The 27,607-nt window shown below is 41.3% G+C and overlaps 2 protein-coding genes across 2 annotated transcripts in view; both read left to right on the forward strand.

Annotated features, from left to right (window-relative positions):
- LOC144266546 (cytosolic phospholipase A2 epsilon-like) overlaps window positions 1-9,109 on the forward strand; it is an 82,855-nt gene extending 73,746 nt beyond the window's left edge. The window contains exons 19-23 of the mRNA XM_077819980.1: window positions 2,159-2,266; window positions 3,291-3,482; window positions 4,018-4,187; window positions 6,992-7,178; window positions 8,862-9,109. Coding sequence (XP_077676106.1) covers window positions 2,159-2,266; window positions 3,291-3,482; window positions 4,018-4,187; window positions 6,992-7,178; window positions 8,862-9,109 — 905 coding nt within the window. The remainder of the gene's footprint in view (window positions 1-2,158; window positions 2,267-3,290; window positions 3,483-4,017; window positions 4,188-6,991; window positions 7,179-8,861) is intronic.
- Window positions 9,110-19,739: 10,630 nt separating this feature from the next.
- Window positions 19,740-27,607, forward strand: part of LOC144266547 (cytosolic phospholipase A2 epsilon-like) — a 49,013-nt gene continuing 41,145 nt past the window's right edge. Inside the window, 1 exon segment of the mRNA XM_077819981.1 lies at window positions 19,740-19,766. Within this exon segment, the coding sequence (XP_077676107.1) occupies window positions 19,740-19,766 (27 nt within the window).

Raw genomic sequence — 27,607 nt, forward strand, 5'->3', positions numbered from 1 at the left:
CACTAGCAGATAATGATTTTCCATGTGAGTTTAAATTGTCCTAGTGTAACTAAACCTGTTGTATGTTTGGTTTAACTGTGCTATGAAACCAGGCAACTCACGAACATAGGGCAGCTGCTAGATTCTATATAACTTTACTTGAGTTCATTTGTCCAACATTGGCATTTGCTACCTTTTATATCTCAGTTACCTGGAATTCAGCCCTTTTCAGTTTTAAAGCCTGCCTTGAAACTGAACAGACTACAACAAGTTTGAACCTGACCCAAGCTTGAGATTGTTGCGTTGTTTACATACCTGACCTGAACCCAACTTTTGTAGTTAGGTCCTGTTGGATTTGGGTCGGGTTGCAAGGGTCTCGTGTGTAACAGGGGTGGAGAAGGTGTGGGAGAGAATGGGAGGGGGCAAGTGAGGCCATTGCCTGCAGAACCAACAGCTTGTGCACCCCTTGTGGCTGTGCCCAGGGGGAGGATGGTGGTAGTAGCTGGAGCTGCAGGGGTGCTCTGCAGCACAGGCTGGGTGTGTCAGTAGCTGAGCAACAGTCAGATGGGCAGGGTGGGGGGGAGGGAGGAGGTGGCTGCTGCTCTCGCTTGCCCTGTTGGCTCCTTTGTTCACACCAAGCACACATGGTCTTGTAGGGCTGGCCCTGGTCACTCAACAGGATCTCCAGATCCTCCAGCTGGTAGGTGGGGGGGGGGTGGTCAGGTGACACCGGGGAGCAGTGGCTGGCAGGGCTGGGCTTTGCAGTCCCTGCTGCCTCGCAATCACTGGCACTTTTTGCCCCCCCACTTCAGCTTTTATGGTGCTGAGCATCTCCACTGGGGCCCAGGATCTCTCAGTGCGTGTGGGGGATACTGTGTCCACTGGGTGACCTTGAAAGTTTCTCTGTCTGGAGCAGACATGGCTTCTCCCCCTTCGGCATTAGTTCCAGCTGCCCTGAGCCTGGTCCAGTTCCTGTTTGTCTCTTAGTGGCTGCCAGGCTCCCTGGCATTGTGCCCATCTGTGACGGCTCCACGCTCTGGCTTCCCTGCCCAGGGCCACAGCAGCACTGGGTGAGCCCCCTGCTCCCTGCACCACCTCCTGCGGGTGCCACCACACAGACAATGGGGAGCCTGTGCAGGTGAGCCAAGTGTGGGACCGCCTACAGGGCGGAAGGGAAGAGTTTCGCTTCCTGAAGCTGCTGCACAATCCCGGGAGGGAAGGATGAAAGGAGACACAGTGGCAGCAGGGTTGGGTTCAGGAGGCGTGGCATGGTAACGTGAAGCAGGATCTCTTCTCATTACAGCGTTGTCCTCTACAGACTCAGGTCTACTCGGGCCTAATTTTAAAGCCTAATCCGAACATGACCTGAGCCTGAGAGTTTTGACTTGTTTTCGTATTAGACCTGACCCACACCCGACCCTTGTAGTCAGGTTCAGGTGGGGCTGCCAGGGTGTACTTTGCAGCATAGTCCAATTGCTAACTTTTAACTATAGCTTGTGAGAAAATGTTCATCAAAACAAGATTTTGACCAAAAATTAAACAGAATCTTTTGACTTATTCTATTCTTTTCCACTTGGCTCTTATTTGAATCCTGATGAATATAGCAACATAGCATTGAAACATAGCCTAATAAACATCAGCATAATTAAACAGAACAGTAATGTTCTGAAACAGTAGAATACAAAGCAGCTTTTTAATGCAATCTTCAGAGAGCTAATGTTGTTATTCAATTAAATAATAGCAAAGGGAGAGAGAAACTGAGGTATTAAAAAAGGAACAAAATCATATGTTTTTCTGATGAAATATGAAGAAGTTGCAAAGCTGAGATGGGAAGATAAGTTGAAAACTGCTACCTTATGGAGTTAGTTTAACAATTTAACATTTTCTGTGTCTGATTTTACTTGGAACTAGTTAGCATTTAAAGTTCCTACAGCTGAGGTAGTTATAACAGTAGCTCAGATAGGCCCCAGTCTTGCAAACACTTGATTTCAATGGGAATACTCATGCAAATAAGGTTAAGCATATATGTAAGTGTTTGAAGTATTGGAACTATGCCCACAAAGATGTCTATAAAATTTGGAAGGAAATGTTCAAGGGGTAGGACAAAAGGCAGTTTTCAGTTAGAAGGCTTCCAAGACTTCATCAAATTAGTTTCAATTGCATCTCTTCCACTTTACAGGCATGTGGAGCGGTATATTTTCCTTCGACGTGATGTATTTCTGGAATTTGGCCTTTGATTCAGAGGACTTCTGGTACAGATGGACTCGAGACCGAGTAAATGACATTGGTGGGTGGCTTATCTTTTTTTATTGCATTCACCTGTTTTTGTTTTTCCATACATGGTCAGAGGGGGGAAGGGCAGGGAAGGTATTAACAGGATCTTCTATTGTTCTACTGTTCTAAAGCAATCTCTTTGCTTGATTAAGGATCTGCTTTGCCTCGAGCAAGGGAGATACAAAGCACGTAGGAAAAATATTCAAGGGTAATTGCCAAGTTACCTCCTCAAAAGTTCAGGGAGCAGTGATGTCTTCACAGAGGGCCTTGACTCTGCATGCTATTCCCTGCACCATACACCAAATCACAAGTGCCAACTTCATAGGGACTGCGGGGCTGGAGCACCCACAGGAAAAAAAATAGTGGGTGCTCAGCACTCACCGATGGGCCCTGCTGATCAGTTCTTCCCCCTGCCCCCCAGTGCCTCCCACCCGCTGGCAGGTCCTGCTGATCTGCTCCTCCCCCTACTCCCCAGTGCCTCCTGAACGTGGATCAGCTGTTCAGCAGTGGGCAGAAGGTGCTGGGGGCGGGGAGACGGGAGCAGGGGCAGGAAGAGGCGGAGCAAGAGTGGGAAATGCTCCGTGGAGGGGGTGGAACGGGGTGGGAAAAGGCGGGGGGGGGGGGCCTTGGGGGAAGGGGTGGAGAGGGGACGGGGTCTGGGGCAGAGCTGGGGTTGAGCACCCCCTGAGAAATCAGAAATTCGGCACCTCTGCACCAAATTACAAATGGGGCACCATTCTAGTTAGGTTTAAAATATTTGGTTTTAATTGTAGACTTAATGTTATATTTGTGGGTAGTAGTTCATTTAATTTACTGGGTTTTTGTGGGGTTTCTTTATCATTCTGCTCCCACTCTGGGTTTTATTTGGACTCGAGGCCTTAGCTTATATTAAAAAATATCCTTTTTATGGATTTGTCAGAAATTCAATTTATGAATGATCGCATTATTATTATTTATTTTATTGCTTCAGAGAACCCTCTCCCTCAAATTAATCTAGGCAAACTAAGAATTTTAGATTTTTTTTCTCCTTTCTGCAGAGGAAGATCCTGTTCTACACATAAGGCCTCATGAGACAGCGACTCGCCTGTCGACTCCTGCAGGCGCCCTTTCTACTGCTTTCCGAGATGTCTTAACAGGGCGCCCAACAATTGCAGAATTCCCCAATTTCCTAAGGGGCTTCCAGTTTCACAATGAGTACCTGGAGAATGAGCATTTTTCTACATGGAAAGGCACAGTAATAAAGCATGATTTGCAGTGGTATATTTTGAGATGGTTTGGAATGCAGCAAGGAGAGCTGCATGCTGTGGAGAATATGTAGATTTCATGTTTAAATTCCACCTCCCCTTCCTTAAGCTCTGAAGTTTGAACTAAAGTTCAGTCTGTTGGCTTGTGCAGGGCTGAATGTTCATAATGAAATTGCTTTGGTGGGTCTTAGTTAATTTTTTGTTGGGTTGCATGTCACCAGGCACAGTGACTGCAAAGTTAGGGGGAGGGGCAAAATAGATAGACAAAAAGGCTGAAAACAATGTGAGGAGTCTAAGAAGGGAATGAACAACAAGAGACTTGTTCCTCTAAGTCAAGGCTGAACTGCTGTGGTACAACAATGTGTCAACACCCAAAGAAAGCAACGGGGTAGGGGCAGAATTTCTTCTTTGACCCATTTCTTTGATCTCCTTTCTTCTCTTTGACCCATTTATTATCATCATCAGGAAAGCAGCTCATCTATTCTTATGGTAGTTATAACCGGACATGTTTGTATTTCAGACACTGTGATAGACACTTGCCCTAACAAACTAATTGAAACAGCACAGCACCCTCTATCCCTGGCAGATACTGGATTTTTTATCAATACCAGTTACCCACCACTCTTGGTACCTCAGAGGAAAGTGGACGTCATCCTGCATTTAAATTACAGTGGAGGATCACAGATGTTGGTGAGAAGAGTCAAATTATCCTTTGGTTTTTCCATTATGGCCATTTGCCTCAAAGCTTTTAGCATTTAGTAGCCAAAATCATAGGCACCTACTCTGTGGGTGCTCCAGGGCAGAAGTACCCACGAAGAAAAATTAGCTGGTGCTTAGCACCCAGTGGCAGCCAAGCTCCCCCTTCCCTCCCACTCCCACCTGTCGATGGCCCCCGCCAATCAGCTCCTCCCCTCCCTCCCAGCACCTCCTGCACATGGCGGAACAGCGGTTCTGTGATGTGTAGGAGGCGCTGGGAGGGAGGAGAAGGAGCAGGTATGGGGCGCGCTCAGAGGAGGGGGCGGAAAGAGGTGGGGAAGAGGCAGGGTGGGGGGTGGAGCGGGGGAGGGAAGAGATGGGGTGGGGCCTTGAGGGAAGGGTTGCAGTGGGCCCCATCATCACCTGGGGCTGAGCATGGGTTGAGCACCCCTGGGGAAAATTAGAAGCCGGCACCTGTGGCCAAAATAACTAACTTTCCAATAGTAGAAGAGGAAATTGATTCCAGAAGAATGAAACTTCATTTAGTTTACACTACTAGTTCGACAATGGCACACCTCCTTGTTTCAGACATTGTGGCCTAAATTCTCTATTTAATTGAATCTATCTGTGCTTCTAATTCTCTGTTTTAATTCCTAAGTCTGTTAATGGCTGATCTGATAGGGAGAACTCTATGGTCTTCAGAATTAAGGACAATAAGGAGGAGTTTTTAAAAGTACATTGGAAAGACAAGGAATCCTAACAACGCATTGGTCCATTACTAGTTCAAAATCGTAGAATTGTTAATAATAATGCTGAACAATAGAGGTGTTTGGGAAATATTTCTATTCTGTGTATTGTACTTTTGAAGCAGGACTTAATTCAGGGAAGTTCTACAGCCTGTGTTATGCAGGAGGTCAGATAATAGTTTATGACAATTGTCCTTGAAATCTATGAAGCTATCCTATTCCAACAAATTCACGGAAGATAATTTATGCAGATATTCTCAGTGTTCCTCAGTAATTTTCTAGGAAAACTAGGAAAAGAAGTTGGCAGGTGCACACAATAAGAAAAAGTAGTTATTAAGGCTGATGAAAATTTCTTGTGAAGAAAATATACCTACCAAAAAGTGCAGTTTTGTTGAAACTGAATTTTTTGTGGGGGGAAATGTCAATTCCAACAAAAATTAGATTTTGCTACATGAAATCTCCGACAAATCAACATTTTGAAATGAAACTCATTTTTTCATTTTATTTCAACTTACACAGTTGTGTCATTTCAACTTTTTGATTGATAAAAAACCATAACAAAACAACATTTTATTTCAAAATGGTGACTTGAAATGACAGTTTTAATTTTGGACTTAAAATGTTTCATTTTGGGTTTCTGAAACTCAAAAACTTGAAACAAAATAACATTTTAAGTTCTATTCTATATAGGTTTTCATACTGTGCTCATCACCATAGTATCTGAGTGCGTTCCAGTATTGTATTAAGCAATGTGACTACACATCTGTCACATGCTGTTTGTTCTCTCATTTTATCCCCAGAGGGAGAAGTGCATGGTGTGTCTTGTTTGGTAGGTGGTGGTTGTTAAAGAAATGTACCTGTTGATTTGTATTCATATTAGAGAAGGCAAGATCAAAGAAATACTTCTTGCACTTGGAGCAGAAAGTGGTGAGGTTTCCATACTGTTTGTGGAGGGTCCTCTGTTTGTGGGGAATTCATTTCACTGTCTCGGATCACCCCGGAGAAGGCTGTATCTCCTGCACAGACAAGCTTTGCTCTTATTGTGGAGAGTTCTATTGTCACATAGGAGTGAAGTTGTCTAAATGAAATGAAAAATATTGTTTCATTTTGAAATGTTGATTTGAAACAAAAAAACCCACTTTTAATCAGTTCAAACATTTCTATATAGAAAACAGAATTTTTTTTTTTACTAAAACATTTCAGATGAAGATTTTTTTTTTTTGTCATTCAAAATTGCTTACAGGAAAAATTTCTGTTTTCTGACTAGTTCTAATAGCGAGAGTGTTCATCACAAAATTACATGTAATTATATGGCTATTCCTTTTTGATTAGATGATTTGAGGTTTTCTGGCAGCTGACTCTGTGGTAGATGGGACAATTCAATACCTTTGGACTCAAATTTCTACAAGGTCTTTCAGTAACTAATTTTTCATGTTATAAATTATCCTGATGAAGGATGGACTGGTAGTTGGAGCACTAGCCCAGGCTTTGGGAAGTCCAGGTTCAATTCCCTGCTTCCCCACAGACTTTGTGATACATTGGGCAGGTCACTTAGCTTTTCTGTGCTTCATCCTCTGATCTGTGAAGATGGGAATAATTGCACTTCCCTACCTCAGAGGGGTGATGTGAAGCTAAATACATTAAAGCTTGTGAGGTGCTCAGATACTTTGGTGATGGGGCCCATATTAGTAACTTAGAAAGATACATACACTCTTTCTGCTTTTCTCTCTGATGTTCCATTTCAAAATCTATTTATGGAATCCTCTTACTCAGCAGTAGATTTAAATTAATACTTTAGTTTTCAGCTGCCTGTGGAATCTATACTACTGTAACTGCATTCTCATTTTGTTTAAAGTGCTACAGGGAGCAAAATAAACTGCAACATCAGTATTCTATGATGTAGTCTTTCTCCATCCTCATGTATTCCCATAGGAATTCCTGTGTAACGCCTTAGATATTGAAAGGCAGTTTAACATTAGTTACTGTGTTTCAGGAAATCCTGGTCTTTGTCCCTTCTTTGAGTTCTAAAATCTTTGTTCTGTGATGATTCAGCCTCTGGACCTAATTGAGAAGTACTGCTCGGAGCAGGGAATCCCATTCCCCAGAATCGAGATGAGTGAGGAAGACAGGAAAAATCCAAAGGAGTGCTATCTGTTTGAAGATGCTGAGAGTCCAAGAGCTCCTTTAGTGCTTTTTTTCCCATTAGTAAATGACACCTTCAAAAAATACAAAGCTCCTGGTAAGTTATCAGCAGACAGTAACGTTATCTCCTTGATCAGCCTGTCCTGCACATTTCATATCTGATGACTCTCTGCTGGCTGTATCCTCCTTTCTCATTTCAATACGATCAACCTTTCCACAGACAAGAAATACCATTTTCACTCTGAGTTAATGCCACTCAACCATCCATCATTATAAGGCACAGTGCTCATTTTGGCCATACAATTATTTTGATCTCTCACACACGGTGTTGTCTTGCTGTGTGTAAATGTAAATTAACTGAATCAAAAATGCAGATCCTTAAAATGGAGGCTATGAGAAACACTATATTGTTGAAGCAAAGCCCAGCCACCACTACATGCTTCATTGACATCAACGGGGGGTTTTTTACACACATTTAAAGGCCTGTGTCACACACTTGGGTCTTGAGGGGTTGAGAACTTTTCTTTCAGCATTGTTGATAAATTGTATAGTCAGTTGCTTGACCACTCTCTGGTTTGTTATGAAATATACTCAAGAGACGAAATAACCAATGTCAGTCTGGTTTATTGCTATAACTCAATAATAATAATAATATAGTACAGGAAATAGGTTCTATGTGATACCACTCTCAGAGAAGCCATCTTGTGCAATAGTATTACATTCACCTTATGCAGAAGGTGTGCTCCCAAAGTTACACCCCATGAGCCGTATTTTTATACCCTGACGGTTTACAAGTAAAAGATACCGTGTACATCATCTAGAACTAGATTTAACCAATCAGCTTTCTACCTTGTTTTTCTGGTACTATGATGTACCCCTTTCTCTTTGTTCTGAACACCTGCATTTCAGGAATGAAGGCATCTCCTAGGTTTGTATTAGGGTAGACGAATCATATGTCTTCTCTTTCCTTTGGGACATTCCAGTACAGGCCTGTGAGACTAACTCCCTTTCTGTTGCTATGGTAAAGCACTCATCTGTCCTGATCTTGACATCTTTCTTAATTGCTCAAGCCAAAACTTACTTCAGGGGATGCAATGTGTTATGAGACATTCTTAGCATAAGTGACCAGCGTTATATAAAAATCATAGGCCAATTTAGGCCATATAACTGCTATAATATTTGTGCTTAATGCTATTTGTGCTGAATACTTACTAATACCTATTATTAATAGATGTATATATGCTAGCCAGCATACATTAGTCAACAGTATCAACAATCTTCTCACTGAATGGGTCATCATTTTTCCTTCAGTATGGCCAGCCAGTGTTGGCTGGGTCATTGATTCACGGATTATAATTCATTTTTGAGTGGCCACCTGTCTTTTACATTCTCTCCTGCTCTCGGTATTCCATTTTGTTTTTGCTCACTATCATTGAGACATCTTCCTTTCTAGATTGGGGAAGCAGATATGCAGATCATGTAGGTCTCCTGTAAATGATACTCATAGGGCTGACCTGTAGTAAGTGTTGTTACAACGGGTTCTTCCCTATCCTGACCCTATCAGCAATACGGTTTTTGTCAGTTCTGGAGAGTGGTAATGTAGAGATTGAAAAACTTGATTTTGCTAGAGAAACTTGCACATCCCTATGGCAATTAACTTTGCAAACTTTCTTGCTAGAGAGAAATCTCCCTCCTTGGCCAATTATCACCTTGTTAATTGATATAAGCTCCAAACTGCAATAATGTTTCACTGGTAAAACTTGCAACATTTTTTTCTTAGGTGTGGAACGCAGCCCCACAGAGATGGAGGAGGGGAAAGTTGATGTCTCTAGTCCCCTTTCCCCATATACTACAAAGGAGCTCTCATTCAGTGAAGAGAATTTTGACAATCTGGTGAAAATGACTGACTACAATATCCTGAATAATGAGAACTTGATTGTTCAGGCCTTGCGCACAGCAGTGGAACGGAGGAAACAGCAAGCTCCCAAATACTACAAGGGAGCTCTCATTCAGCAAAGAGAATTTTGACATTCTGGTGAAAATGATTGACTACAATATCCTGAATAATGAAAACTTGATTATTCGGGCCTTGCGCACAGTAGTGGACTGGAGGAAACTGCAAATAAAATAGTCACTATCCAATAGACTTAATCTCCTGGGATTATATTTTTTGTGTCTTCTACTATGTAGAGAGACCAAAGCCTTCTGATGGCTTGCTAATGTTATATATCTAGAAGTAGCCTCATTGTGATGCCTCAGTGGACTCCAGTTCATTCCATTTAAGTGACAGTTCAAATAAACAGAGTTTGCTAAATAATGTCATGACCAAGACTTTACAGCTGGTTCAATTGCAACCAAATTTCACACCATCAAGGTTAAATTTTAGGTTTTCTTACCTTATCAGTTTATCCACAAAGATATATTCATTTAAAGTTGAAGAAGTGCACTTCACCGTGTTAATAAAATACATAACCCATTAAAAAGTATTTTAACATGCTCACACAAAAATACAACAGTATCTAAATCATCCTTTTAAAAAGTCAGTAATTCTGCTTTGTTTTCTGTCAGAAATGCTGCTTTGTGAATTGGAGTCTTTATAGCACATAGCGAATCCATTTTTCTGGCACTATTTCATTGTCGTGGACACACAGGAGAAGAGTCTGTCATCATTGATCTGATTATTTGTCTCTTGTCTGTTTTTTTCAGTTGGCTCTCTGCTGCACTTAGCACTTCAGTTTGAATACTCTTTGGCGTTCTTTAAATAAAATCTGTATAATCGTCTCTGTCCATAAACAACACCACTGGGTTCAGTAATTTTTGTTTCAACTCATTTTCACTGCCACACAAATTATTAAATAACACATTATTAAAGAAAAGGAGTACTTGTGGTGCTTTAGAGACTAACAAATTTATTTGAGCATAAGCTTTCATGAGCTACAGCTCACTTCATCGGATGCCTCCATCTGTTTGCATTTGGAAAAGAAGATGTCTGTCTGTATCTGTACGAGTTTTTTCATGAAGTTGATAGATTTCCACTCCATACTGCTAAATTCAGTGCCTTGCATAATGACAGGTTTCAGAGTAGCAGCCGTGTTAGTCTGTATTCACAAAAAGAAAAGGAGTACTTGTGGCACCTTAGATGAAGTGAGCTGTAGCTCACGAAAGCTTATGCTCAAATAAATTTGTTAGTCTCTAAGGTGCCGCAAGTACGCCTTTTCTTTTTGCGAATACAGACTGACACGGCTGCTACTCTGAAATCTGACATTATTAAAGGAGTACTTCAAGGTGTATCTTTTCAAAGGGTGCCATGCATAAGGCAGCATGCAGATTGTTAGGAAAGTCCAACTTTGATAGTGATTTTCAAGCTATGTTGTTTGTGTGACCAAATGTTGACTAGAAATATGTGGGTCCCAAGTGTTCAACTTGCCCAGCCGTCAGGTAGAAACACCTTTATTCCCCTTCCCCAAGTGGCCTAAAATACCCCTCCCCACCAGTCTAACCTCTTTTGGAGCTGGATGGCCCCTCAACTTCTTCCTGATATTCAGGAGGTGGTAAGTAGCCACAACCCTTGATATAAATGGTCTTCTAGGGGGCTGCTCTGGGTGGTTCCTCTCCCTCACCTACCCTAGAAACATTTTGTGGGTTGACAGTTTCTTGTGACGACCTTTCCACAATCCTGCAGCGGCTAGATCATGAATTATTCCTGCAGCCAGTGCTAGCACTAGACAACAGGGCTGAGGTGCCCATAAGGCCTTGTCAGAGCCTCTAAGGAAACCAGAGGCATTTTCTAGCTGCAGCTAACGGGCTCATACTCTTGCTATATATTTCCAACCCAGAGCCAGTGTGTCAGAACTGACCGTGAGAATGGGAGTGTTTGCTCATGCTCAGGCAGGATGGACAGGTTACTTCTAGCTCACCCAGAAGACTTTTCTGGGTACGGCAAAAAACAAGTCTGTTTGCTCAGAGAAACACTGTTGGGGGGCAGTCAATTGGAACTACTTGAATATTGGATGAGGAGAAGTGGGCCATAATATTTACATATTGTAGTGGTTATGCAGTAGGTGTGGATTTGAAAGGGTATGATGTAATCCTGTTTTTTTTGTGTTCTGCATCTTTAAAAGTAGGGGAGTCTCCCTGCCTGCGACAGGGATGGTTGTGAGACAGCCATAATTGTGTGTTTCAGGACAGACTCGGTACGTAACAGAGTCAGCAACAGTTGCTCACTCTCTCATGGAAATCTGTATATGTACTTTTGTTGTTTGTTTCTTAATTGGAAATAAAACACATTCAGACTGAAGGTACATGTTTTACTCTTTGCATATGGGGGAATACAGACTGCAGAAAGATTCAGGTTGAAGTTATTTCAATGGCATAGGCAGAATGCTCTTCATTTATTATTATATAATTTTGCCAGCTACCTTTCAATACTTAGTTACATTTATGAATAGAGATTTGAAAGATTAGCACCGTTTCTAATTTAGGGAGCAGATGAATAAGAGAACGCATCATAGAGGAATATAAATTAATAAATGGTACAATATAGAGATCAGTTGGATGCTCCTATTTATCCTTTTCATAACACCAGAGCAAGGGGAACCTTGCAAAACTCACAAATAACCTGTGGTGCCCATTGCCACAGATGTTGTTGAGACAAAATGCTTATTATGAGTTAGAAAGGGACTGGACATTTATGTGAATACTAAGAATGTCATCCATTGTTATACTAGATAGGATAAACATATGCGGATAGCAATCCTCATGCTTCAGGGCACAAGCCAATATCTCACTGCCTGGAATTAGGAAGGATCTTTTCCCACAAGCGTACTATTGCAAAATTGTACTATATGGGGGTTTTACACGGGGAAAATTTTTCTACAATATTTTTTGTCTGAATTTGTTGATTCAGCAAAATTGAATCATTTTGTGGAGAAGGTTCAATCTGGCTGAATTTCTGATGGGTCTATTGGAAACCTGACCGTTTTCCTAGATGCTTACCTGTCAAGCTCCTTGGGAGCTTGGACCACCAGGGTCCATGACTTTGTGGCAGCTCAGCTCTCCATCCAGACTGCCTCGGGGTCATGAATCCCAGTGCTTGCAGGGTCTATGGCCCTAGGATAGTCCACCAGGAGACTGCCACAGACAGGGCAACCTTAGTGCTTCCAGTGTGACTCTGGGGCAGCCCCACAGGAGGACAGCCCTGGGGCTGTATTCTCTTTTGTGGAGAATGATTAAGTTTTTGGTTTTCATTCAGAATGAATCCAAATTTTGAAATATCAAACTCTTCCACAAAACAGAACCTCTTTCCTCACCCAGTTCAATTTTACAGTGCCCCCATAAACTTCAGGTACTGGCCACTGTTGAAAATAGAATCCAGTGCGGCATTTCCTATAGTGCTGTGTTCCCTTGTGAAAGGGTGAAGATTTCACTTCTGGAAGAAAGAATCTCGGTACCATTCAGTCCCTGCTGCCTCTGAGGGGACTCCGTCAAGACAAAGTTGCTGTTGGGGAATGTTGTATCCGCCACAGCTTTCAGAATTCATCCTTGTACCAGCGTGAGGGCAAGCACATGGACACAGGAGCTATTCAGGAGCTGCTGAGGGCTAGCTTCAGGACTGCTTCAGTTTGGACCCTGGTTCCAATAGCCACTATGGTGGCAAACAATTGTAGTTCATGTGCAGAGGGCAGGGGGACTACCATTTCTTTCCCTTTGGCAGTGAGGGCACTGCTGCTGAGGCAGAGAGCAGTGATTCCAGATGGAGTGCATGGGAGGGTGAAGTTGTCAGGAGCAAAACTCAAAGGAAGAGCTCTGGTGGCTGGCGGCCTACAAGGTTGGCAGGTGGGAATGAAGGTGGGAACAATCATGATTTTTTCAGAAAATTCACTGAGACAAACCTAAAGGCAAAAGGAGACAAAAATCAAAGAAGAGCTTGTAACATTCACCAGACCTCTTGTGGAAGTTCTAATACATTTAGAGACCCCCCTCTAATAAGATTATACTAAATTGGTGTGCAAAAAGTTAACAGTCTTGTCTGCTAGCCTTGATGAAGTTTAGTATGTAGAATAAGTCTGACATTTTTGGATTTATTTAATTTTGAGTTATGAGTGGACCATCCCTCCTCCCAGAACAAAAGATAACACAACCCCAACCAGTCCAATTTTCCAGAAGTGCTTAATAAATGTGGTAATTTTCTGATTAGGAAGTTTTTGAGTTGCTGCTTAGAGTGGCTTTTTGTGTTTATATCCTTATGCTACATGGTGTCAGGAATGAGTGAATCCCTTTCTCTAAAGGAATAAAGGAAAGAAAAGAGACCCCTCCATCCAGACTAACAGAGTGGTGAGTGAGTGGGGAAAGCAGAAAATAATAATAATAATATGTAATACAAGGACAAACGACTCCTGTACTAGGATTGCCAGCAATACAAGGACTATACCAAGCAGAGAAACTGGAAAGCATTAATGGCAAAAAACAAAAGAAACAAAAAACAACCCTGTCATAAATATAAAGGGAAGGGTAATCACCTTTAAAATCCCTCCTGGCCAGAGGAAAAATCCTTTCACCTGTAAAGGGTTAAGAAGCTAAAGGTAACCTCGCTGGCACCAGTACAATGACCAATGAGGAGACAAGATACTTTCAAAAGCTGGGAGGAGGGAGAAAAACAGAGGGTCTGTGTGATGCTTTGGCCGGGGACAGAACAGGAATGGAGTCTTAGAACTTAGTAAGTAATCTAGCTAGGTATGTGTTAGATTATGATTTCTTTAAATGGCTGAGAAAATAGCTGTGCTGAATAGAATGAATATTCCTGTCTGTGTGTCTTTTTTGTAACTTAAGGTTTTTGCCTAGAGGGATTCTCTATGTTTTGAATCTAATTACCCTGTAAGGTATTTACCATCTTGATTTTACAGAGGTGATTCTTTTTTACTTCTATTAAAAGTCTTCTTGTAAGAAAACTGAATGCTTTTTCATTGTTCTAAGATTCAAGGGTTTGGGTCTGTGGTCACCTATGCAAATTGATGAGGATTTTTACCAAACCTTCCCCAGGAAGTGGGGTGCAAGGGTTGGGAGGATTCTGGGGGGAAAGACATTTCCAAACTATGTTTTTTCAGGAACCCAGATAAAGTTTGTTGGTGGCAGTGGAAGTCCAAGGGCAAAGGGTAAAATAGTTTGTACCTTGGGGAAATTTTAACCTAAGCTGGTAAAAGTAAGCTTAGGAGGTTTTCATGCAGGTCCCCACATCTGTACACTAGAGTTCAGAGTGGGGAAGGAACCTTGACAAACCCAAAACCCACATCCAACAACAACCACAACAACACAAGTTGTACTGAAATTGTAGCCACACCTTTTCACAGGCCTAGGAAAGCCGCCAGGAGAGTACAAAATAAAACTGGTTCCATCATTGACTCCCTTTGCTCTTTCAGCCCATGTCATACACCTATATCTTTTCTAGGGAAAGTCAAAGAAAAATTAAAGAGAATGGAAGATATGGGGATTATTTCCCAGATAGGAGACTGGTGTGCAGGGATGGTTGTAATATGAAAGCACAATGGCAAAATGCAAATGTGGATCTTGCACAACTTAATAAAAGCATGTTGACAAATTGGAGGATTGGGCCAAAAGAAATCTGATGAGGTTCAATAAGGATAAGTGTAGGGTCCTGCACTTAGGACGGAAGAACCCAATGCACAGCTACAGACTAGGGACCGAATGGCTAGGCAACAGTTCTGCGGAAAAGGACCTAGGGGTGACAGTGGACGAGAAGCTGGATATGAGTCAGCAGTGTGCCCTTGTTGCGAAGAAGGTCAATGGCATTTTGGGATGTATAAGTAGGGGCATAGCGAGCAGATCGAGGGACGTGATCGTCCCCCTCTATTCGGCATTGGTGAGGCCTCATCTGGAGTACTGTGTCCAGTTTTGGGCCCCACACTACAAGAAGGATGTGGATAAATTGGAGAGAGTCCAGCGAAGGGCAACAAAAATGATTAGGGGTCTGGAACACATGACTTATGAGGAGAGGCTGAGGGAACTGGGATTGTTTAGTCTGCAAAAGAGAAGAACGAGGGGGGATTTGATAGCTGCTTTCAACTACCTGAAAGGGGGTTCCAGAGAGGATGGTTCTAGACTATTCTCAGTGGTAGAAGAGGACAGGACATGGAGTAATGGTCTCAAGTTGCAGTGGGGGAGGTTTAGGTTGGATATTAGGAAAAACTTTTTCACTAGGAGGGTGGTGAAACACTGGAATGCGTTACCTAGGGAGGTGGTAGAATCTCCTTCCTTAGAAGTTTTTAAGGTCAGGCTTGACAAAGCCCTGGCTGGGATGATTTAATTGGGGATTGGTCCTGCTTTGAGCAGGGGGTTGGACTAGATGACCTCCTGAGGTCCCTTCCAACCCTGATATTCTATGATTCTATGTACAGAGAAAGACATGCTTCCTACAGTTGACCAGACATTAACTCAGTTATCAGAAGCCAAAATCTTCTCAAAGTTAGATGCTATAGCATGCTTCTGGCAAATTCCCCTGGCAAAAGAATCAATACCATTAACTACATTCATCACCCCGTTTGGAAGGTACTGTTTTAATTATCTTCCATTTGGCATGTCTTCAGCACCAGAACATTTCCAAAAGAGAATCACTCAGATCATACCAGGTTTGCCTGGCATCCTTTGCTATGTAGATGATGTGTTGGTATATAGGAGAGAGAAAAATGATTACATGCAGTTTTGACATGCGTCCAACAAACTGGCCTCACTCTGAATGAGAAATGTGAATTTGGAAAGGAGCAGATAAAATTTGTCAGACACATAATTAGCAAACAGGTACTTCAGCTGGATTCAGGCATACTGAACCCAAAAAGGTTTCTAGGCATGACAAATCATTTTGCAAGATTCTTTCTAAGAAATCTTAAGATATTTCTTTAACGGTCACAATATGTGGATCTGGGCTAGCCCACTACAAAACACATTTAATAACATAAAAGAACTACTGACATCTCCATCTATTTTGGGACAATATTTGGTAAACTATTCAACAATGATAGCAGTGGACGTATTTTTACATGGTTCAGGAGCAGTACTCACACAAAAGCAGACCTGTTGCGTTCATATCGAGAAGCCTCACAGAAACCAGGCAGCTATATTCTTGAGTGGAAAAGAAAGTTGTAGCAGTCACTTGCACCTATGAATGGTTCACTGCATGTCTGTCTGACTGGAATTTTAATATAGGAACAAGCCCTTAATGGCATTATTGGATTCAAAAACTGGATGATCTTCCACCTAGGATTCAAAGATTTCAGCTGCATCTGATGAAATGTCCTTCAACACTGAGTGTACTAGGGAGAGCACTCAAAGCAGCAGACACTCTATCTAGACCCCCAATAGTTCAGCCACGAATGGAAGAAGAAAAGGCTTTAGAGAAAGATGTCCGTCTATGTTTACTTTGTTGTTGCAGCAATTCCAGCATGAATTGACAGCTGACTTCAGCAAATTAGAAATGAGCAACTAAAGGATGACACTTGCCAGAAACTGACTCAACTCTGCCAAAGAGGGTGGGGTTGAAGGAGTCAACTTCCAAGAAACCTATTGGTAGGACCAAAATGACATTCAAATGAGTGATGGCTTGCTTCTGAAAGGACCGCACGTTCTTGGTAGTGTAAAACCACAGATTTGTTTTTCTAGAAAGGACACACATACATTATGTAGTTAGTTACTGCTCCAGATGTATTGAATTGGCTCTACTTACACAGACTTAATCAGCACAAGTCATACAGAAACTAAATAAAATATTTGCAAGACATGGAGTTCCTGTAGTTATATCTGATAATGAACCTCAATTTACCTCTGAAATATTCCTAGCATTTTCATAGGACTTTGATTTTGAACATTGTACTAGTAGACCACATTACCTACAGAGCAACAGGGAGGCAGAGAGAGCAGTGAAAACTTTAAAAAGTCTTCTACAAAAATCAGTGGACCCCGATAAAGTACCCCTGGCATATCCGTCAATTCTGCTTGTGTCCAGACCATGTCCAGCAGAATTCTGACAGGAAGATGACTAAGGACACTTTGATATGTGGTGCCAATACAGCGTAAACCTAAATGGCCTGATCTGAAGGAATTTTGAAAACAGGATGCTGAAATAAAAATCCTGCCACAACAATACTTTAGTGTTCCACACAGAAACAAAAACACTACCTGAACTGAGACCAGGGAACAAAGTTTGGCTCAAGAGTTCCCAGACATTTGGAACTGTTCAGAAGTTGGTGGAAACTCCCAGATCCTACCTAGTGGAGATTCCAAGAGGATTTCTTTGGAGGAATTGGGTTCATCTTCAATATTTTCCAAACACAATGAAGAGAGGATCTGGGACCTGCAGGTACTCTATCAGGAAGCGAGCCCCCTCTGTGGGGAACTCCATGCACAAACTCAAGAGAAGTGATAACGTGGTGTGGAAGACAGATCAGATTCCCCTCAAAGACTTGGTCTTTAGAATGCTGTTCAAGACTATTTAAATGCAATTGATAAAGGGACATAGTAGTGTAAATAATGTTAAAGAATTTGAAGTTTATTTTGAATTGTTGTGTGTATATCCATTGGTGTACAATTAAGCTTTAATCTTTTAATATAAAGAAAGGGAGGTGTGGAGTGGTTATAGAGTTCCTAGTCCTTCGCAATTACCAGAGAAGAGACAGATGTGTTGCAGTGAGGAGCTTAATAAAAATAGGAACGTCTTAGTTAGGAAGTGCCCTAGTTCCTGCTTACAGCATGGGTTTTTGTGTTTCTGTCCTCACACTACATACTGGACCCAGGACAGACCCCTGTAGAACCCTGCCAGATAAGCCCTCCTAGTTTGACAGAGAACCATTGATAGCTACTCTTTGAGATAGTCTTCCAACCTGTTTTATACTCACCTTATAGTTATTTCACCTTGACCATATTTCCCTATTTTGGTTATGAGAATATCACATGGGACTGTGCCAAAAGCCTTACTAAAATCAAGATACATCATGTCTGCAACTTCCTCCCTATCCATTAGCCCAGTAGTCTTATCAAAGAAGGAAATTAGATAGGTTTGCCATGATTTGTTCTTGACAAATCCATGGGGACTATTCTTTATAACCCTATTAAGCTCTAGATGCTTACAAATTAATTTTTTAATAATTTGTTCCAATATCTTTCTAGATCTGGAAGTGAGATCGACTGACCTATAGTTCCCTGGTTCCTTTTTGTTCCCTATTTTAGAGGTAGGTACTATGTTTGGCCTTCTCCAGTCCTCTGGGACCTCACCCATAAGTTCTCAAAGATAATCACTAGCAGTTCTGAGATTGCTTCAGCTAGATCCTTTTGTACCCTGGAGTGAATTTCATCAGGTCCTGCTGACTTGCCTACATCTGACTTATATAAATATTCTTTAACCTGTTCTTTCTCTATTTTGGCTTGTATTCTTTCTCCCTTGTTGCTGTTAATAATTGTGTTAAGTATCTGGTCACAATTTACTTTTTTAGGGAAGACTGAAGCAAAATAGGCATTAAATACAGTAGCCTTCTTAATGTCATCCGTTATTAGCTCTCCTTTCCCTCTAAGTAGAGGACCTACATTTTTCTTTGAATAGAACTTCTCCTTACTTCCTTTCATGTCCCTTGCCAGGTGTAACTCCTTTTGTGCCTTAGCCTTTCTGATTTTGTCCCTATATGCTTGTTATATTCTTTTGTACTCTTCCTTAGCATTTTGTCTATGTTTCTACTTTATGTGGGATAGTTTGCTGTTGTACCTTTAATATTGTCTCCTTGAGAAGCTGCCAGCGATTCTCAACTCCTTTATCCCATAGATTTACTTCTCATTGGACCTTACCTACCAGTTCTCTAAGTTTCTGCTTTTTTGAAGTCCATTGTCTTTGTTCTGGTGCTTTCTCTCCTTCTTTTCTTTAGGATCAAGAATTTTATCATTTCATGATTACTTTCACCAAATTGCCTTCAACCTTCAGATTCTCAGTGCATTCCTTTCTATTAAGTGTAAAATGGCAGTCCTTCTGGTTACCTCCTGCACCTTCTGAAACCAGAAGTTGTTCCCAGTACATTATCAAAACTTATTGGGCATTTTGTGTTTTGCCATATTATTTTTCCTACAGATACCTGTGTAGTTAGAGTCCCCCATTACTACCAGGTATTGTGTTTTGGTTATTTTTGTTTTCTCTTCTAGAAATGCCTCATCCTCCATCCCCTCTTGTTTTGGTGATCTACAGTAGTCCACTACCATGAAATTGCACCTCCCGCTCCCCCCCCCCACTTTTTACTTTGAAAAGCACTCTGGCATCATTTATAATCAAAGGGGTTGTATAAATATAAAATCTTATTCATTATTTATATGCTACGCACCCATAATTGGAAGGATAGGGCCCTTTTTTGCTGTATTGTCCCTTCCCCGCCAATCACTAAACCTACAAAGGAAATCTTTCCAGTTCCCACACCTAATGAGAGAAAAGAGATGGGACTTACTTAATTTTTGGAAGTCATGGAAGGGTGGGGCTCTGAGTCAGTTTATAAAACACCTGCTCATTCACTTCTACCTGTTTAAAGAGTATAAACCTGCTTTGGGAGTCACTGTCAGCTCTGCGACCTACGCTCAAGGGCCACCTTTAGCCTCTGACTTGAATGCATCAAAGATCACAATGGGGTCATCTACCAGTTCGTACCAGGTAAGAAAGAACAAAATAAGAGTATTTGAGATTCAGATGTGCACGCAGCTTCTGCAGTTTGTGCTGCTTTCAGAGTTTTGCTTTAACTACAGAAGCAATTGATGGTAGGCAGACCTGCTATTCTCTAGCTACAGCTGTGAGAAACCTTTGTCCTACCATGCCATCTTTCATAGCAACGAAGGCACTTGGATGGGTTTTGTGTTTGCTCTATACCTCCAGCTTGATCAATTAATACAGTAGCTCTATGTCAAATAGGTAGTCAGATGACATGGTGATGGGAACAGTTTAAGAAATTACGTATTCAAAAATGACCCTGTTTTTCATGCATCTGTGGTGATATACAGGGGGAACTGTGGGAAAGGTTAAAACACTTAAGGGGTTAATAAATGCCTCTAAATTTGGGGGTCCACATGTGACCCTGCAATAATAATTTATACCAACAACTGAAACTGAAAAGATGTTTCCTTTTAAATGTTGCCACTGTCTCCTCTTGCTTCCTTTAAAAAGGAAGCAAGCAAAGAAATCCATTGTGAAAGGTAAATAGAAATCAGATGAATCAGTGCACAGTACAGTGCAAAAAATTGATCTTATGCAAAAAGTACCAGGAGAACAAACCAGGTTAGGTTTCTGTTTGTTTTTAGTGGGGGTGGAGGGTGGGATTGAATTTGCTCATCACCAAAAAGTTGAACAATTAATTAGTGATAGCAGCATTCCCTGCTTCATAGGTGAAATGTCCTTTTGTTTCTGCTTTGAATCCCTTCCTCTATCCTTTATTCACTGTGAAGTTCCTCTGTGTGTGTGTGTGTGTGTGTGTGTGTGTGTGTGTGTGGATTGGAGCATGGAACTTTTATTATTTTCTATCGTAATTCCTTTAAAAGTAAATTCATTTACTGAACACCCTACCCTCCACCCCCCTATGCTTGTGGACAGGTGCCACGTTTCTCTGATCCCTACCCAAGATAAGAGTTTTCCTAAGTCAGCCTTATGTCTCACATTCCTGACAGGATTGTTAAGTGCCATTCAGTTTTCCAATGATTTCCCTATGTTTCCAGGATAAATATTCTTTCTGGCTCCTTCTTTGAAGAAAAAGTTGCCCAACCAAGGATACTGAGGGAGAGAATTCTAGAGATGTCAGTTTCACTTCCTGTGTTCTACAGGGGTCTGAGTCTTTGAGACCCATTTTAGTTAATATTCTGGGCCAGATCCTCAGAGGGTGTAAGTTGGCATCGCTTTATTGAAATCAATGGAGTTACGGTGATTTGAATCAGCTGAGGCTCTGGTGCAGAATGTCAACAGTATTGATGTTAGCATTTTTGGTCCTGCTACATTATCTCCTGTTGACTGTACAATATGCAAATAGTTGCATCATGTCAGAATGTGATGGTTTCTGTGGAGATTCTCTACTTGGGTGTAGCCCACTGATTAGTGTGTGTTACAGTTCCCCCTTCTGTGCCAATCCACAGAGAATGAGTTTTTACAGCCACTAGCATCAGAGCTTTAGATTAAAATGCTTTCAGCTTTGGAGGTCCCTGGAATTGCTGCACCTAGGTATGAACTGCCAGCCATTGCAGACTCTGAAAGATATGCAATATGCTTCTTAGGAGAAGCTCAACTAAAAGAGAGGCAGCAGATTTTTCAAATAGTTGAAGTTTCCATGTGGTTTTCAGTTGTAGCTCCATATAGAGTATATTTAAAATATCACTTAAGATTTAATAAGGAATAGACATATTGTTCATTCCTATACAGACTATGCTTCTTCTGCAAGGAATCCACCAGATTAGCTGTGAATGATTGCATAAAACCCAAAACAAAAGGAATGCTGTTCAGTGAGTTAGTAATAGAGTCTGCTGGAATTTAATTTGTTGTTAAAGTTATGGTGGATGTGAAATGACTTCCTTTGAATTTGCACAGATCAGTGGAACTGATATCTTTATTTTATATATATTAACTGGTATTGATAAAACAAAATAAATTTATGAGCCATCATATATCTCCATGTCATTGGATCATAAGATGTTACGTCACACCTGTCATTTTGATTGTTTAATACAATTTTCTCCCCAGCTCTTTTTATTGACAATTAGTGAGTGGAATAAGTTATAATAAATAACCTCACACCTCTAAAATGGAGCCTCCCCTAGCTCTACCAGAATAAAAAAGGGAAGAATCTGCACAGCACAGATCTACATGGCCCTAAACCTGCACAGAGAAAGAAGCTGAATATGTCACAAGGAAGAATTTCATCCAGAAACTCTTTGGTGATTAGTATTGAAATATTTAAGATGACACAATAGCAGACTCAGCTTACTCTGGATTTCATTTCTCTCTCTGTGTATGTTCATTCCATGTCTTTTGTTTATCATTGTTCAACAGATGGAGCCCTCTCCTTGCAACTTGCTCAGCGTAAAAGTTATCAGAATGAAAAATCTGCGGAAAGCTGACCTGCGTGAGTATCTCTCCCGTTCCCAGAGCTTCCTCATAGATGTGAAAATACCGGGTGTATAACTAAGCAACATAAACACCATACAGATTACAAAAAAGAAAAGATGAATCCCTATGCTGTACCTAGATCCCAGGTGTACACTTGGAGGACATTGTATATTATAAGAGCTTTTGTCAGTGAAATTCTAAAATCCAGTTACCATATTGTACAGAAGAAGCTTTGGCAGAATGTCTTGTCCCACTGAAACCATATAGCACTGTCAGATTCAAAAGTACCTTGGAACACACCAGAGAACCAAAGTCCATACTCTGCCCTTAGGATCCATGCATGACAGGAACTTCTGTGTGTGTGGCTCTCCCCAGGCAGATGGTTGAAGGGTCAAGCACCCTCACAGTGCTGTCCCTCTCCACCCCCTACCCCCATTCCTCTGAAGAGCACAGAGTGGTGTCTGCAGGTCCAGGGATTCATGAGTAGAGAGGGGGGATGTTCATCTCCTGTGTACTGTGAAATACAATACAGCCAAAGGCACTATTTCCCTTTCTGTGACAAGCTCTTTGGATTGAGGAACCCCTTTTAAGGAAGGTGGGGGTCAGAAGGAGAGGCACCAGCTTCAGGGTCCCTTGCTTTCTGGCTTCCAAGGAGAGACAATGTCAGGAAGCCTCGGTAGAGCTTCAGGAAGTACAAAGCCAATGCAGAGGCACAAGGCCTTCATGTGAATAGACATGTGTCCACAGTAGATCCTAGAGGACTTATGGGTCAGACCTCCAGTATCTTCCTCAGGGGGGCAAAACCCAGCCTTTGACAAAATAATGCAGAGGAAAATAATGAGGGGAACCTTGCAAAGCTTTCTGGTTCCTTTCTGTTTCTGCCCAGAGGCGTTTCCTCCCTCTGAGATAACCTTAGTTTAAAGAGAATAGATGATACTTTGCCAGAGGAGAAGGAAAAGGAATCTAATTCACTTCTCTTCTCTTACGTGATTTTCTTACTGCAAATGTGTAGGAATAATTTACTCATGGCTTTAATAAAAACAGCATCTTGTGCTTTACCTTCCTATTATGGAAGCTGCTCAGAATAGGTTGTTCAAAATAGGTTAAGACAGATTACATGACTAAATGAAAAATGCTAAGATTTAATTTCACATTTCTTCCAGTATCGTGTGTTGTGTGTTTTCTCAAAGAGTCCAGCAGTTGGTGTAAATTTGTTTATACGTTTCTTGTTTGTGTACTGAGAGGACAGTTTCTGTTGTTGTCAAGGTTCCTTCCCCACTCTGAACTCTAGGGTACAGATGTGGGGACCTGCATGAAAGACCCCCTAAGCTTATTCTTACCAGCTTAGGTTAAAAACTTCCTCAAGGTTCAAACTTTGCCTTGTTCTTGAACCCTATGCTGCCACCACCAAGCATTTTAAACAAAGAACAGGGAAAGAGCCCACTTGGAGATATCTTCCCCCAAAATATCCCCCCAAGCCCTACACCCCCTTTCCTGGGGAAGGGTTGATAAGAATCCTCACCAATTTGTACAGGTGAATACAGACCCAAAGTCTTGGATCTTAAGAACAATGAAAAATCAATCAGGTTCTTAAAAGAAGAATTGTAATTAAAGAAAAGGTAAAAGAATCACCTCTGTAAAATCAGGATGGTAAATACCTTACAGGGTAATCAGATTCAAAACATAGAGAATCCCCCTCGGCAAAACCTTAAGTTACAAAAAGACACAAAACCAGGAATATACATTCCAACCAGCACAGCTTATTTTACCAACCATTAAACAAAAGGAAATCTAACGCATTTCTAGCTAGGTTACTTACTAACTTAACAGGAGTTGTAAGGCTGCATTCCTGATCTGTTCCCGGCAAAAGCATCACCCAGACAGACAAACCCTTTGTTCCCCACCCTCCAGATTTGAAAGTATCTTGTCCTCTCATTGGTCATTTTGGTCAGGTACCAGCGAGGTTATCTTAGCTTCTTAACCCTTGACAGGTGAAAGGGTTTTGCCTCTGGCCAGGAGGGATTTTATAGCACTGTATACAGCAAGGTGGTTACCCTTCCCTTTATATTTATGAGAGTTGTCCATAATGACAATCTCCAGGACTTTCTGGTCACCCTCAGTGAAAAGGCACCATTCTCTTTAGGAGACACACTACCTCCCGCAGTTCCCACTGGGCAGTGTGGCACTGCCCTTCCCCCAGTGTGGTCTGTGCCTTCAAGGCATAATTGAGCCCTCACTTGGCTAATTGTTTTTATTCCCAGTTACTCTCCTAGAAGCCCCAGAAGGTTATAACTATGCAAATTAGTACTTTAGTCATATTCTTAAAGAATACATACGATTCATAGTACAATAGAAAGTGCTGTGAACAATGATGATTTCTCTTCTTCAGAAAACAGTAGGGAGTGATTTGTCTTGTATTGGTAAATCTATTTTAAATAGAGAGGCTAAAATCAAAATGCCTTTACATGAACCAGCCCGAACTACCTTGGTTCAGATAAAATGATGCAGGATTGCAACCATCCAGAAGTTTTAGTTTCCCAATACTGGTGTTTTGTTTGAGTCCCCTATAGGCTTCCCCACTGACAAATGGATGTGAAGAAGAGCCTTCTGATTCCCCTCTCCTTGTGGAAGGAGAGTGAAGTAATCAGGAACATGAAATTTTACCTGAAGACCCTTTTCCTGTTGCTCAGTGTAAGGAGGAGGACTCCTATGTGAGTTCCCAGGCCCCTTCTCCCAATGGCCCAGTGCAGGAGTCTGAATAGAAGCCTTCAGAACCTCTCTGAGAGCAGAAAAGGATCTTCCTCCCCCATCTCAATCCTGTTTGAGGAGATTGAAATGGCCTATGGGCCTGAAGACTATCTCACCCTGTCAAGCTAATTCTGGGTCCTTATCTCCACACAATTCCCCTCTAATGGGCACTGGCCACTTGCCTGAAATTGACTTTACCATACCCCTTCACCAGCTCTTTTCTTTTCCTTTCCGTAAATGTCTTCAGGGAGGGAAGCCAATGCTTTTTATCCCTTCCTCACATCTGATTTTCTTTTTTGTGGGAGTTGCCTAAAGTTGGATTACTGCCCTTCCTAGTTCAAGAAGATCTTTGGATAAAGGACTCGGCAGTGGAAGAGCCAGGATTAGAAGTCAGGAGTTCCAGGTTCCCAGTCCTATACTTATTGTACTAGATCATGCTGCCTGTTAAAGTCATTGCTTGAATATAAAAGGCATATTCACACAATAACAGAATGCAATCTGGAGTCTGGAACCAAAACAGTATTGGACACAAGGTGTGTTTACCATGCTGCAGCCTTTCTACCTTACTCTGTGAAACATAGACAAGTTATTGCCTGCAAATAAATGCTGAAAGCATTTAATCAACAACACCTCTAAGCTATTATTCACACAAAGTGGCAAGATGAAATCATGAATAATGAGAAGTTGCACAAACAACACTGAAATGATGCTTGTGAAAGGAGAGCTTTGGTGGACTGGGTACATCCTTCAAATGAGGAACACCGGGCTCCCAGCGAAAAATTTCCAAGGTGCAAAAGATCAAGAAGGAAAAGAAACAAAGTTTTGAAAACAAAAAGCATCACCTCTTCTGAGGCAGATATTAATATGCAGGAAGTTACTGCTGTAAACAAATTGGTTTGGCATCCTTTGGTATCTGATTCAGGATGTTTTGAGATGTATTGAGAGCATTTTGCAAGTAGGAGTTGCAGATAATCTGTGTTTACTGATGAGTGAGTAAAACTCACTAATCCACAGGGTTGAAATGTGGACAGTAAAAATGGTGGCACTTGTGATTCTGACTTCCATGCCCACATTCACAGAAGTCCCCACTCACCATCCCTAGTACTCAATACTACAGACATTGCCCTGAAAAAATCCTCTGTGAAGTATTTCTGTATAGAGCCCCAATCTTGCAACTAGAACGATGAGGACAGACCCTGTGCAGAGCCTTGTTGAAGTTCTCAGGGCTCCTACTAAATCCATGGGTTCACCTGCTTGGATCTAGCTGAAGAATCAGGGCCTAAATGACTGCTATTTAATTTCAGTAATATTTGCTCTCTGTAATTCACTGCATCTAATTTGTATGTACTAATGGGATCTCTTATGACAAAAATACAACTGCCCCTATGAAATGCATAAAAATTGGTAGACTATTATAATTAAACAGGTTTTCACTAAAATATGTCTGTCTTTTAAAAAAAATGTTTAAACCCTTTGGGCCAAATTCACAGGTGACAAAGGGTGATGTAAATTACATGTTGGCAGCTGGGTGTAACTTATGCTGTGAAGAAACAAAAGGGGAGGGTGTAGCAGGATAAGTAAATTAATAGGAAGATGTAAAATAACACAAGCCTCACAAGTTTTCATAGAATCATAGAAAGATGGAAGACTTCATTAGATCACCAAGTCATCTGCCTACAGTACATTTTCCTAGTGTTTTGTTTGGTCTAGTTTTGACATTCTGGAAGGATAAGGCTCCACCACTGTTCGTGATTTCTCCGCAGTGTCAATGTGGAGATTTCTCCACAGTGTCAGTTTCCTAATATTGAGATTACATTTTCTTCTCTTAGGTTCATCTAATTCATCCAAGTTAAACCCTTGTGTATGACCATAAGTAATTCTCTCTCCTATGGATACTTGCAGATAAAACATCTATCTTACTTATTGCTGAACCAACCTGTATGTATTTAGCTTTTAAAATCATTCTTCATAAATCAGTCCTTGCCCCCTTTTGCCATTTTTGTTCCTCTTCTCGGAACACCCTTCAGTTTGTCGGTGTCTTTTGGGAAATGTGGTGTCCAGAAGTGAACAGACTATTCCAGAGGTCATTGCACAAGAGCCAGATAGTGAGGGACTGCTACTTCTCCTGTTCAGTCCATTTTCACTTGCAGGTGGCTTTATCCATTAGAGCTTTCTGGCCTATTTTCTCCCACTGAATATCTGTATTTAAGGTTATTTTTTCCCAGGTATTTTACTCTGCATTTTTCCATGATGAATCTCATTTTGTTATTTTCAGCTCAGGTTTCTAATCTCTTTGTATCATTTATCTGTCTCAGCTGGTGTTTAGAACTCCTCCCAATAGAATAGCATCTGATTACTTTTTCTTCCAGATTCTTAATGAAGATGTTAAATAAGGCCTTTCCTACCACCTGTCCCTCAATAGCTCACTAGCACTCCCACCAAGTAGATACATTGCAGATATAATCACTATTTGTTTATGGTTGTTTTAATGAGTATTCATTCCGCATAGAAGAGCTTTTGTCCAAGACAATTTGAAGTCTTTATTTAGACTTTTTGTCTTGCATCTTCATGCCCTCTCCTGCTACAGCCTCCACTGTCCCATTGGTATGTAAGCTACACCTATTTATACCAATTTGCAACTGTTTACCAATAACTGACAACAC

The sequence above is a fragment of the Eretmochelys imbricata genome, chromosome 6 (genome assembly GCF_965152235.1).
Source record: "Eretmochelys imbricata isolate rEreImb1 chromosome 6, rEreImb1.hap1, whole genome shotgun sequence".
Lineage (NCBI taxonomy): Eukaryota > Metazoa > Chordata > Testudines > Cheloniidae > Eretmochelys > Eretmochelys imbricata.